At 35.1% G+C, this 14778-nt stretch overlaps 1 protein-coding gene across 2 annotated transcripts in view; it reads left to right on the top strand.

The window, feature by feature from the left end:
* The window catches only part of USP15 (ubiquitin specific peptidase 15), a 130911-nt gene that overhangs the window by 13349 nt on the left and 102784 nt on the right, over positions 1-14778 (top strand). For both annotated transcript variants that reach the window (XM_065887756.1, XM_065887755.1), the window contains exon 2: positions 6631-6758. In XM_065887756.1, coding sequence (XP_065743828.1) covers positions 6631-6758 — 128 coding nt within the window. The remainder of the gene's footprint in view (positions 1-6630; positions 6759-14778) is intronic.

The following is a 14778-nucleotide window of genomic DNA, read 5'->3' as shown; positions in this document are numbered from 1 at the left end:
ATGACATAAGTCTCCAAGGAGGCAGAAGGAAATTAGATCCAAAGACTAGGAACAAAAATTATTAGCCTTGGATTTAAGGAGGGTTATATCCTCCACGATATATAAGGGAATCAGGTATGATAAAGGTGTGGAACAAAAGAGTAAGAAAGTTGGGGCTTTTACTTCCTTGAAAAGTAAGCAGCAAGGCTGCCTATTCAGCCTAATGGGCTAGAGACTTAATGAAACTGGCAAATTATTGGAAATAGAGAAGGCTAAATGGAGACATGCTGGAGGATTGTGGGTCATCTTTAAAGGACTTGAGATATTGATTGAAGACCATAGATCTTTAATCTCCATGAAATTTTCTTTAGTAATTTTTGAACTCAGATAATAACATGATCAAAATATTTTCATATTGATGTACTAGTGTTTGAGAATCATCAGTTGTGACCTAGTGTGAGGCATCATCATAAAATCCCTTGTAATCCACTGAAACAGAGGGGAATGACAGTGATTAAGCCACAGCCAGAGGCCTTAGTCAAAAGTAAAATGATCTTGAGCATATTTTGGTACATTTGCTTCATAGCTTTTTATATGGGAACAGTCAGGTGGCTCAATATTATTCAGAAATATTTCACCTTTAGTTTCATCTATAAGGTATAGACTCCTTTGTGTAAGAAACTTAGTCTGTTTATCGTAAAGCGATTAATAACTACTCTGTACTTTGGGCTATCAAGATGTTTGCACATTAGCATTTACTTGAATTTTAGATGGTTGCAAGTCTATAGTTTAATGTAATATTTGATACTAAAGCTTGATCAGCTCAAAATCAGTATTTCTGTCAGTTTTAGGATTTTTTTTATTGATTTGCTTATATTATCTTCCCAGATATCAAGGGTAATAATCTCTACTTTCTGTACTTTGTGCTTTTCTTTTCTTATGAGATGTCAGCCAGTCATTTTTTACTTTTCTGGCTTACTTACTAGGCGTTAGTTACCTAAAGGAAATATTTCTTGAAAATGAATACATTACTATATATCAGAATCATAATTTGATCAATTTGGAAATAATCAAATAAATCATGTTTTTCTAAAGAAAATTCTTCAAAGCTTATGTAAGCTTTTTGTTCAAATCTAATGCAAATTCATCTGTTGGATTTGGAAGAGGTAATATAAAATGTAAAAGATAAATATGAGGTAATAGAAAATTATAAATTTCTTTAAAAAATAAAACTAAAGCTATGCATTTTATACATTTTGCTGTACATATTTTTTATCCTATTTTTATGCTTGAAATTTTCATTTGCTGAATCTATCAGCTTTGTTGACTGCAGCATTATTCATAGTCTGTACATTTGACTCCATTTCATTTTGTGTATATATATGAAGATATATATAAACTATTAATCTATATTAAATAGAAAACATATTAGTCATAGTAAATATTTCAGAATACAAAGAAAATTATAACAAAACACCTGTGTACACCTTTCTTAGTTAAAAAAAATAAAACATTACAGATACAGTTGAATCTCCCTAATCCTAACCCGTTCCCTCCCTTGCCAGAGGGAGCCACCATCCAGAAATTGATTTCTATTATTCTCTTTGCTTATATTTTTAATATATGCATGGATTTATGAATAATATTATTTGTGGCATGTTTAAAATTTTTATATAGTTGTACTGTGTGTGCATATCTATGTTATCTTAATATGTTTGTGTTATATTACATGTAGCCTTTTGCAGCTTGTATTTTTTAATTCAGCATTGCAGTTTTGAGATTTATCCATGTTAGTACATGTAGTATTTTTCATTTTAGTTTTTGGGCAGTATTTCTTGGTAGGAATGATGAATATTGGTTTTGGGGTTTTTTTCCAATTTTCCATTTGCAAATTATGCTGCGTTATGTATTCTTCAGTTGTATTCTTGTAAATATGTGCAAGAGTTTCTGTAGGGTAAAACTTAGCAATGGCAATACATGATTCTATGGTATGCACATCTTCATCTTTAATAAATATTGCCAAATTCTCCAAAATGAGGATACTAGTTTATACCCGAGTTGGTAGTTTATGAGTTGCAGTTACTACACATCTTCTCCACACTTAATATTATTGACACATGTGCATGTGCTTGTGTTTTCACCAATTTCATGAGAATGATGTGGTATGGTATTAATTTGTATTTTTCATACTGCTAATGAGATTGAACATCTCATGTGTAGAGGCCATTCTGATGTTCTGTGAATTGCCCTTTTTTTGCATTCTCTTTTTTAAAAATTAATTTAAAGGAGTTTTTCATGCTCTAATCCTTTGTTGGTTATAGGCAGTATAAGTATCTCTCCCAATCTGTATCTCTCTTTACTTGGTGCCTTTGTTGAACAGAAACTTTTCATTTTAACCTCGCAATTTTATCAGCTTTTACTTTTAAGATTTTTTGTTTTTTGTCTTAACTCTTCCTATATTCTGAAGTAATAAGGATTTTCTTCTGTATCTTTTAAAAAATTATAATTTTGCTTTCACATTTATGTTTTTAATCCAACTACAATGTATTTTTGTAAGTTTCTGCTGTAATGCAGCATGTGTACCTAAGAATCACTGTGCTATATGCAAAATTATGCAATAAAAACCACAGGGCATACGGGAAAAATAGGGTTGGGGCACAGAGCTTTAAAAAATTTTTCAGGGACCCATTTTTTTTTTAAAAAAAGATAATAAAATGGTAGCATGGTTTTACACATTTTAAATGGTTAATAAATACATTAATACTGCAGTAAATATGGTATTTTTATTTTGAAAAAGATGAGACTTGCTTGAAGAGGGATTGTGAAATGGTAGAAGGAGGGTTATCCGAAATCTGCCAAGGAGTTGTAACACCAGATGTGGAGAGTGTGGTTCATAACACACATGGTGAATGTAGGTAGGTGTTTAAAATGTATGTTTTGTGCATACCTGTGCCGCTCAGTGTAGCTGGGAAATTTTCCACATATATCTAGTGTTTGTTTCAGTTAGGACGAGGGTGAGACAAGCAAGGCACCTAGGGTGTAAAATTCAAGGAAGCACTCCCTGTTAGGGTCCCTAGGCATCTCACTTGCCTCACCCTAGTCCTCGCACTGCTTATGGGTGAAGTAGTGCTTAAGCATGCACTGAATTTGTGTTACTGTTCCCTTGTATGTCAATCATGTTGAACACATTCAGGCTTTCGTAAGAAGCTTTTTCGAATAGAACTGACTACATATGTGAGGTATAGAGCTCTTAATTAATTTTTCCCGTATATATAGCCAGATCTTTCTACACTGGTTTGTAATGATTTTAGCATGCAGCATAGTTCCACATATATTTGAGCCTGGTTCTTGTTTCTTTGTGCTACTTTCATTGGTCTTTCCACTTCTCCCTATGCTAATAACACATTTGCTTAATCACAGGTCTGGCACTAACTTTGTAACCTTGGGCAAGTTAATTTCTGTGTGCCTATGAAATTATAATAGTGCCTACCTCATTGGGTAGTTAAAGGAGTAAATGAGCAGTATATTAAAGTGCTTAGAAGTATGTGCCTGGCCCAAGAGGAAAGCTCAAATGTTAGTTATTTTGTTATTATTAAAAGTAATCCCTGTTAGTTAATAGAGAGTCTTGAGATCTAGTAGACTGAGATTGCCATCTTGTTTTTCCTTTTCCAAACTAAGGAAATGGGGAGAAGCTTTTGGAAGGATTCCCTGAGAAAGTGATGGTTAAACTATCTGAAAGATGATTAAGAGTTAACTAGGTGTTGAGAGCAGTAGGAGAATATTTGAGGCAGAAGGAGCCATGAGGCAGAAAAAAGTGTGTCCAGGAACTAGATCTCAGCACAAAGAAAAATGGTACCAGTTAAGACTGGAGAGGTAAGTAGGAGCAGATCAGATCATGCAAGACCTATTAGGCAATGTTAAGCATTTTAGACTTCATGTTAAAATCAGTTATAACTATTTGTAAAGACTGATATTTCAAGAATAAAAGCCACGAAGTATTAATCTTTACAAATGGTTATAACTATTCAAAAGAGAAACTCAGAAGCTAAAGTTGGGTGCATCTGGACCCTAATAGCATATCAAGGATTAAGAGTGCTGTTGAGAATGTAAAATAAATTCAAGTCCTTGTTCACTTAGTGAGCTGTTACTCACTTAGTGAGCTACTATTGATTTTGTTCGAGTCTTTTATGAGTTAAAATTAAGGAATCTTGTGTTTTGGGCAGATTCTTAATAGATTACGATTAGAGTTTTTACAGTACAACAAATCCGTGTAAATGTCTTGAAATAATTTTTTTCATTTATTTGTCCAGTTCATCTAATTTCAAGGATGCATCTATAACTACACATTATTTCAGTAATAGACGCTCCTGTTTTTTCTACTTCCCTCATGTTTCATGACCACAACATTCTACAAGTAAGTTATAGGTGCCTGTAATAGAAATATGGTGACCATTTTCAATTGAAGGTAGTGTTAAAAACAGCTGAATTTTCATCAATTGGGAGAGTTTCCTCTCATAATGGTTTCATTATACAGAAAGCACTCAGTTCAAGATCTAAAAAAGAAAGTTGAACTAGAAATGTTATGGCAGCAGATGAATTCTGCCCAATGCAACCCTGCACTAAAACTAAAGGATTTATTAAATACTTGGGGAGGTAAAACGTCATCTTTTAGAAATATCTTTTAAGTAAATATAAATAGAACTTTGACAGTATTCCACAAATAGTTTTTAATGTAAGTTTTATAAATGACATTTTGAATTATAGTATTATTGTTAATCTATAAGTTCAGCACAATTCTAACCAAAATCTTAATAGGGATTTTTGTGGAACTTGATTAACTGATTCTAAAATTCATAGGGAATATCAGATGGCCAAAGATAGTTAAGACAGTTTGCAACAAGAAGAAGCTGGGGGAACGTGCCCTAAATAATATCAATATAAAAGTAATTAAGACAATTAAATTGGCACAATGATAGAAAAATAGATGAATGGAGTAAGGAAAAGATCGCTTAGTATGACATTTATTTGCAAAGAAAGCAAATGAAATGTCTGAATATCTTGTTTAAATTGCAAGGGAGAAAGAGTCTAAAAAATTTTAGAGGGTGATATACAGTTAAGTATAATTTTCTTTATTATCAATTTAACATATAAATTCATTGCTAGTCTAATCTATTTTATTTATCTTAGAAACAGCGTTTTCTTAAAACTTAGTTTTTCAACTCTTATTTTCTCATAAATATCAAAATCTACAGTTTGGGAGCTTTCCATTGTGTAACCCTGATAGTGGGTTTGGAATACTCATGTATAGATAATTCTGCCTTACCCACTTTTAGGGAATTAAACTGCTGATGAATATTATTTAAGAATTGTGGGGTTTTGCTATGTTGGTGCCTTTGCTTCAAACATAACTGTAGTGTTTCATTCCTATAGTGCTATATGTATAGTGCTATAAGCACAGAAATATTAGAATGATGTTCTTCTAAAACTCTTGGTTATACATGTGGGCTTTAAACATCTTGTTAATCTTTACTTTTGCTTTTGTTTGTGATTGAACCTGGTTAAGTGTGGGGAAGGTATTTCTGGAAAAGAATTTAAAATAATTATGAACCAGTGGCAAAGCATAGTAGGTATAATATAAATCAATTCGTAAAGTTTTTCAGATTTATAATTTTTTATGCTTTCTTTGCTAGAGAACCATTATTTTATTTTTTCTGTCACTGGTCATCTGATGAGAAACTAATTTAGGTATTTGAAAGTAAGATGAATATAGTTTCAGTAATGCTTATTATAGTGCTTGGTATCACACTTTTGAAATCAATTAAAAACCAGTCCTGCTCGCCCCAGCAGATTTTACTAATGTATGAGAAACAATTGGAGACAGTATTGTTGTTACTAACTTTTGTTGGTAAAGAAGCTAATTATTTTTAAAGTTTCTTTTAAGCTTTGATTATAATTACTAAAATCAATCTTGCAAACCTTTAATAATTGCTTTCCTTACCCCATAAAAGATACAGTTAAATATATAAAATTAACATACTGTAAGTTTTTTTACAAAAGAACCATTTTCCATATTTATATTTTACCATGTTGCATTTAAAATTTTATTTTGACTGATTCTTATAATTACCATTTGAATTTTTGTTCAGTTGGTAAATATTCTGTTGAATAGCTATTTCATTTTTTTTAAATGCTGTTAAGGATTTTTTTTAATGTATATGTTTTTTGGGTTTTTTTGCGGTACGTGGGCCTCTAACTGCCGCGGACTCTCCCACCGCGGAGCACAGGCTCTGGACACGCAGGCCCAGTGGCCATGGCCCACGGTCCCAGCTGCTCCGCGGCACGTGGGATCCTCCCGGACCAGGGCACGAACCCGCGCCCCCTGCATCAGCAGGCGGACCCCCAACCACTGCGCCACCAGGGAAGCCCTGTATATGTTAATATTTGTCTTTAGTAGATACTTTACAGAACAATAGAAATAATACTTTACACAAGTGAAATATTTTTCTTCTACTGTGACATTATAGTTATTCTCAGTAATCCTTGGAAGTAGACATGTACTTTGATATAAAATAAAATATAAAAAATAGGCAGATTTTCTGCTATTCCTATAGTTCCTGGTATTTTCCTTTACCGATTTCTCTTCTTTTTTAGGTACCTAGTCGATAGTCGCTGGTTCAAACAGTGGAAAAAATATGTTGGCTTTGACAGTTGGGACAAATACCAGATGGGAGATCAAAATGTATATCCTGGACCCATTGATAACTCTGGGCTTCTTAAAGGTATTATTTCCTTCTTTCAGTCAGGTTGTAAATGTGTTCGTTTCAGTATGTTATAGTAATATGGAAAATGTTAATGTAAATAAATTGGTAAATTAGAAATTTCTTTGTGTAGTCATCCCCCAGTGTCCATGCGCGGATTGGTTCCAAGACCCCTTTCAGATACCAAAATCTATGGATAGTCGAGCCCCTTATATAAAATGGCATAATATTTGCATATGATCTGTGTATCCTCCCATATACTTTAAATTATTTGTAGGTTATCTATAATACCTAATAAAATACAAATGCTATGCAAATAGTTGCTGGTACACGGAAAATTCAAGTTTTTCGTTTTGGAACTTTCTGAAATTTTTTTTTCCCTCAAATATTTTCTGTCCAGGGTTGGTTGAATCTGCAGATACAGGACCCATGGATACAGAGGGCCGACTGTATTATAGATTTGACCTAATGAATTCAGATTATTTTGTTATAATTAGTTATATTCTGTATCATGACAAATCCTGTTTGTCATTTCTGATTAGTAAGGGTTTATTATCGTTTAAACCTAGAATGTAAATTAGAAAGCACTATCTTATTGTTTGAGGGAAATGCTGTATTGTGTATTATTTTGCTAATGGGCACATGACTTTTCTCTTTAAGTTGGGGATCAGTGGTATATGGTTACATTCTTGGATTTTTGCATTAATCTTCTACAACCTTTACTACTTGCCAGCTCTTCTAAAACTCGCATAACATTTAAAGAGAATAAAACATAAGTACCAGAACTTCCATTTCTGGCCAGGATGGAATAACAGGGACTAGACTTATCCTTCCACTTGAATGAACTAAAACGCTGACAAAAAACATGAAACAGTGGTTCTCAAAACATTGGACATCAGGCAACAAAGAACAGTGATCCCTGAGAGGTATGAAACAAATGAAGTGAACCCTATGATTTCCTCAGCTTACTGCACTGAGTTTCCAAGACACGGCACAGAAGGAGAAACTCACGCAAAGCCTGGCAACCTCCCTTAGTTGAGGAGAGAGTTTGGAGTCCACGGAGACCAAGGCAGCCAGAGTTCTCAGGGCAGAGTACCAGAGAGGAATGAGCAGCACACAAGGAGAGAGAGAGACCTAGAGATCTATAGAAGCTCTCTTGTAAGTCTAGAGCTGACTGTTGACCAGTGCATGTATGTGAGGAAGCTACCCAAGGCCAAGGAAAGAACCATCCAAAAGAATTAGAAGGGGGCTTCCCTGGTGGCGCAGTGGTTGAGAGTCCGCCTGCTGATGCAGGGGACACGGGTTCGTGCCCCGGTCCGGGAAGATCCCACATGCCGCGGAGCGGCTAGGCCCGTGAGCCATGGCCGTTGAGCCTGCTCGTCCAGAGCCTGTGCTCCGCAACGGGAGAGGCCACAACAATGAGAGGCCCACATAACACACACACACACACACACACACACAAAAGAATTAGAAGGAACAATCGTTTAGGTTCATGTTACCAAATCAGGTTCATTTGCCAGATGCACAGCAAGCCAAATTCTGAGATACCAAGGTTTGCAGCAGAGAAAGGGTTTATTCATAAGGCAACCAAGTGAGGAGTCGGGAGAACAAATCTCAAATCTGCCTCCCTGATGGCAAGAGGCTCAGTGTATTTATGGGAACAAAGAAGCAGGGTGGTCTGAGGTGTGGGGAGCGTGGGAAAAGGTAATTGGTGATAAGGAAAGAGTGAGGTAATAGTCGTTCTGTGCAGGTACAACTAAGCTACTTGCTTCTCTGTGGGATGCATGTTCAGAAAATGGAGGCATTAGCGGGTGCTGAGGGTGGAGTTTTTGGCCCTTTCATGTCAAAAGGTCACCAAGCGGACACTCACACAAGCCCAGTTGGACGGTCGGTGGTCTTAAACAGTCTTAGCTCCACCTAGAACTGTACACAGCTGATTTCAAGTTCCTGAAAAACAACTCAGGCAACTATCTTATCGTTTAGGTTATGCGAAGCTTGGAGGACATGCAGGTTTTTATAAAAACAATTGAAGTGTGCTTGATCAGTAAAGGCAGGTTGCAGTTATAGTTCAATGGATCTAACTGATGAGTATCCTCCATTTCACTCATAAAGGTCCAGGAATAATGTGTTCACGATAGCCAGAGTGGAGAACCTAATAAATCACGGGGTAGACTGCAGAGAATGGGTTTGCCTCTCTGGAAGGGCAAAATTTATCCTTCTAAATTGAAAGTATCAAACTATTTCCAAGTAACTTAACTGCATGTCAGAACAGAACACAAGAGTATTTGTAGGAATACAAAAAATATCCAGCATCTAACAAGATAAAATTTGTAATTTCTTGGATACAACCAAATATTACCTGGAATGCAAAGAAACAGAAAAATACAATGCATACTAAGGAGAAATAGCAATGTTTAAAAAATATATTTTTTAAGCGGAAAAGAACGAAGAACAAATGAAACATACAAAACGAATAGTAAGATGGTAGATTTAAACCTAGCTCTATGAACAGTCGTATTTAATGTAAATATCCCAATTTGAAGTAGAGACTGTAAGATTGCATTAAAAAAAAAAGACCCAACTGTATACTGTCTACTAGAAACCCACCTTAAATATAAAGATACCAATAGATTAAGAGATTGAAAAATTGTAAGACTGACCTCCAGTGACCCTCCTCTTACATAATCATCTCCTTTTTGAGTGTGAGTGGAACCTGAGAATAGGATATCATTCCTGTGATTATTTATATTATATGACAAAAGGGAGATTATCCCAGTGAGCTTTATCTAATCATGCATGCCCTTTAAAAGCAGAGTTTTCTCTGGCTGGTAGCTGTAGAAGTGAGGATTCAAAGCATGAGAAGGACTCATTGCTGGTTTGAAAATGGAGGGGACTACGTGCGAAGGAAGACAGGCATCCTCTAGGAACAAAGAGAGTCATTGGGCTCACAGCTAGCAAGGAAACAGGGACCTCATACCTGTAGCCATGAGGAACTGAATTCTGCCAACAGTCTGAATGGACTTGGAAGTAGATTCTTCCCCAGAGCCTTCAGATAGGAGACCAGCCTGGTGACATCTTGATTTCTTCCTTGTAAGACCCTAAGTAGAAAACCCAGTTGAGCCCATCTGAACTTCTGACCCACAAAACTGTGAGATAATAAATGGGTGTTGTTTTAAACTACTATGGTTATTTGTTATGTAGCAATAGAAAACTAATACACATACTAACACTAATCAAAAGAAAGCTGGAATGGCCATATTAATATCAGACGTTAAGTTTTAGAATGGAGAACATTACTAGGGATAAAAGTTCATTTCATGATCATAAATGGGCCAGGACAATTTGTTAAGAAAACATAATAATCCTAAATATATACCCAGCTAATGGCATAACTTGAGAATATATGAAGCAAAAACTGATAGAACTGCAAGGAGAAATAGAAAAATATCCACAATTATATAATGGATGTTTCAGTATTCTTCTCTCCATAAATGATAGAAAATATGTAGACAGAAAAGTAGTAATGAAATAAATCAACCTACCTGTCCTAATTGACATTTATAGAATATTCCACTGAACAACAGAAGAATGAAATTTCTTTTTAGGTGTACACGTGAAGCATTTAGATAGACTATATTCTGGGCCATAAAACCTGTCTCAATAAAGTTAGAAGGGAGCTTCCCTGGTGCTGCAGTGGTTAGGAATCTGCTGCCAATGCAGGGGACACGGGTTTGAGCCCTGGTCCAGGAAGATCCCACATGCCACGGAGCAACTAAGCCCATGCACCACAGCTACTGAGCCTGTGGTCTAGAGCCTGTGAGCCACAACTATTGAAGCCTGTGTGCCACAACTACTGAAGCCCACGCGCCTAGAGCCCATGCTCCACAACAGGAGAAGCCATCGCAATGAGAAGCCCGTGCACTGCAATGAAGAGTAGCCCCCGCTCACCGCAGCTAGAGAAAGCCCGGGTGCAGCAACGAAGACCCAACGCAGCCAAAAATAAATAAATAAATTTAAAATAAATAAATAAAGTTACAAGGATTTAAATCACATGAAATATGTTTTCTTACTACAGTGGAATAAATAAGAAGTTAATAACAGACAGTGGGAACATCTTCAGATGTTTGGAGACTAACATACTTCTGCATAAGCCATGGGTCAAAAAGAACTCAAAGGGGAAATTAGCAAGTATTTTTACCTAAATGAAAGTGAAGACAAAACATATCAAAACTTGTGGAAGGTAGCTAAATAGTATGTGGGGGGGGGGGTAATTTATAGCCCTTAACATCTATAAAGAAAAGAAAGGTCTGAAATCTTTGACCTTGGTTTCTGACTCAAACTAAAAGTAAGAATAAATTAAACCTAAATCAAGCAGAAGAAAGGAACTACTAATAAGTTCAGAACAGAAATTAAAGAGAAAATAGAAAAATAGAGAAAATCAATGAAACCAAAAGCTGGTTCTTTGTGAAGATAATAAAATTTATAAATACCAGAAAAAGGGAAAAGACACAACTACCAATATCAGGAACAAGAGAGGTAACATCAATACAGAAATCTACAAACAGCAAAAGGAGAATAAAAGAATATTATGAACTTTATGCCATTAAATTCAACAAATGAGATGAAAAAGACAAATTTCTTGAAAGATGAAAACTACCAAAGCTCACTCCAAAAGAATGGATTCTCTGAATAGCCCTGAATAACAAAAGCTCTTTTAGAAAATTGGGAGAGAATACATCCCAGTACATGCTATGAAACCGTCATTACCTTGATACCAAAATCTGGCAGAAACATTTCAAGAGAAAAAATTCTAGACCATTATCCCTCATGAACATAGATGCATCAGTTATTAACAAAATTTTAGTAAATCAAGTCCAACAATAAAGAGGATATATACAGAAATAAACATTAAGTATAAATAGAGAAATAAATATTACAAAGATAACATATCATATAAAACAAAAGAGTAAAATACAAGGAAACTTCCTCAACCTCATAATGGACATCTGTGGAAAACCTACAGAAGACATACTCAACAGTGAAAGACTGAGTCCTCTCCCTCTACAATCAGAAAAAAGCAAGGATGTCTACTCTCAGCTCTTCAAGCCAAGATTGTACTGGAGGGCCTAGGCAGTGTAATAAGGCAAGAAGAAGAGTTAAAAGGCATACAGCGTGTATTGGAAGAAGTAATAAATCTTCCTTTATTCACATACACCTATGTCTATGTAGAAAATTTAATGGAATCTATAAAAAGAAAACTTCTAGAACTAATAAATGAGATTACAAGATCATTATTCAAAAACCAATTGTATTTTTGTACACTAAAAATGAACTAACATGAATTGAAATTTTAAAAGTACATTTTATAGTGGCACCAAAAATATAAAATACAGATAAATCTGATAACATGTGCAAGACATGTAAACTAAAAACTATAAGACATTGCTGAGATAAATAAAACCTAAATAAAGACAGAAATTATGTTAGTGGATCAGAAAGCTCAATATTGTTAAATTCCCCCACTCAGTCTACAGATTCAGCACAATTCCAAATCACATTCCTAGTAAGTTTTTTTCTCTCATTTAAAAATGAGACAGAATTTACATACCATAGAATTCATCCTTTTAAATTCTGTGAATCACTGTTTTTTAGTATATTCACAAAGTTTTACAACCATCACCACTGTCTAATTCCACAAAATTTTCATAACCCCAGAAAGAAACTTCGTATCCATGAGCAGTCACTCTCCATCCCCACTCAAGACCCAGCCATAGGCAATCACTGGTATACTTCTGTCTCTATGGATTCGCCTTTTAGGGACATTTCATCTAAATGGAATCATACAATATGTGGCTTTACCGTTTGACCTCTTTCCCTTAGCACAAAGTTTTAAAGTGTCTTCATGTAGCATGAATCAGTACTTCATTTCTTTTTATGGATGAGTAATTTTCCATTGTATGGAGATATGCCACATTTAATTTATCCATTCATCAATTGATGGACATTTGGGTTTTCCCTTTCTGGCTATTATGAATTATGTTGCTCTGAGCATTCACATACAAATATTTGTGTAGATTTATATTTTAATTTCTCATGGATCTATACCTAAGCATGGGATTACTAGGTCATATAGTAACTCTGTGTTTAACTATTTGAAGAATTGCTAGACTTTTCCAAAATAGTTGCACCATTTTACATTCCCACCAGCAAGAAGTAGGGTACCAATTTCTCCACATCATGCCAACGCTTGTCATTGTTCGTTTATTGTAGCCATCCTAATGCGTATGAAGTGGTATCTGTTGTTATTTTGATTTGTATTTCCCTAGTGATTAATGATGTTAAGTATCTTGTCTGTGCTGCTTATATCTTTTCTGGAGAAATGTCTATTCAGATCCTGTGCCCATTTTTTAATTGGGTTATTTGTCTACTTATTATGTTTTAAGAGTTGTTTATGTATTCTGAATACTAGTCCCTTATCAGACATATGATTTCCAAAAATTGTCTCCTAACCTGTGGATTGTCTTTTACTTTCTTGATGGTGCCTCTAAAGCGCAAATTAATTTTGATGAAGTCCAATTTATCTGTTTTTTTCATTTGGTTGCTTGTGATTTGGGTGTCCGAAAGCATCACCTAATCCAAGATCAGAAAAAACTTATGTTTTTTTCTAAGAGTTTTATAGTTTTGGCTATTATATTTATGTCTTTGATCAATTTTAAGTTAGTATTTATATATGGTGTGAGGTAAGAATCAGTTGAACAGATTAGAGAATCCAGAAGTAGATCCACACATATATATGGCCAGTTGATTTTACAGAAAATTGTAAGGGGAATTCAGTGGAGAGAAGATAGTCTTTTAAACAAATGTTGCTTGAGCATTAAGTATCTATTTGCCAGAAACAGGTGAACTTTGATCTATACCTGGCACCATATGCAAAATTAACTCAAAGCAGACCGTAGACCTATATGTAAAAACCAAAACTATAAAAAAAATAGGAGAAAAATTTTGTGACATTGTGTTAGGCAAAGTTTTCTTAAATATGAATTTAAAAAGCACAGTTGATAAAAGAAAAAAATTATTGGCTTGTATTTCATCATTAACAAATGGTTCAAATGACACTGTTCAGAGAATGAAACAATAAAGCACAATGTGGGAGAAAATATTTGCAAATCACCTAGCTGGTAAAATATTTATATGCAGAATAAGCAATTCCATAAAGCCCAGTGGAAAAAGTAGACAAAAGGTTTGAACAGATGCCTCACCAAAGAAGATAGTGTTTTCAAAAAGCACATGTGGGACTTCCCTGGTGGTGCAGTGGATAAGAATCTGCCTGCCAATGCAGGTGACACAGGTTCGATTCCTGGTCCGGGAAGATCCCACATGCCATGGAGCAACTAAACCCGTGTGCCACAACTACTGAGCTTGCACTCTAGAGCCCGCAAGCTGCAACTCCTGAGCCTGTGTGCCACAACTACTGAAGCCTGCACAACTAGAGCCCGTGCTCCACAACAAGAGAAGCCACCGCAATGAGAAGCCCACACACCACAATGAAGAGTAGCCCCGGCTCGCCACAACTAGAGAAAGCCCACGCACAGCCAAAAATAAATTAAAATTTAAAGAAAAAAAAGCACGTGTAAATATACTCAACATCAATTGTCATTAGAAAAATGAAGATTAAAACCACAATGAGGTCCTACTATACATGTGTTAAAATGATTAAAATTTAAAAGATGAGCCCATACCAAGTATTGACAAGGATGTGGAGCAAGTAGAACTTTCATACACTGTTTTTGGGAATGAAGTAGTCTTGTAATTTCTTAAAAAGCTAAACATACGTTTACCATAGGAACCAACCATTCTACATATGAAAACGTGTACATGAGTGATCACATCACTGTTATTTGTAGTAGAGAAAATTAGAAACAATCCAAAATGCCCATCAACAGCTGAATGGATAAACAAATTATAGAATACCCATATAATGAAATCCTACACAGCAATTAAAAGGAATGAACTATTGATACATAAAAACATGGATGGATTT

This window comes from Phocoena phocoena, chromosome 11, assembly GCF_963924675.1.
Source record: "Phocoena phocoena chromosome 11, mPhoPho1.1, whole genome shotgun sequence".
NCBI classification, from domain to species: domain Eukaryota; kingdom Metazoa; phylum Chordata; class Mammalia; order Artiodactyla; family Phocoenidae; genus Phocoena; species Phocoena phocoena.
This window is presented reverse-complemented; position numbering and strand designations above follow the sequence as displayed.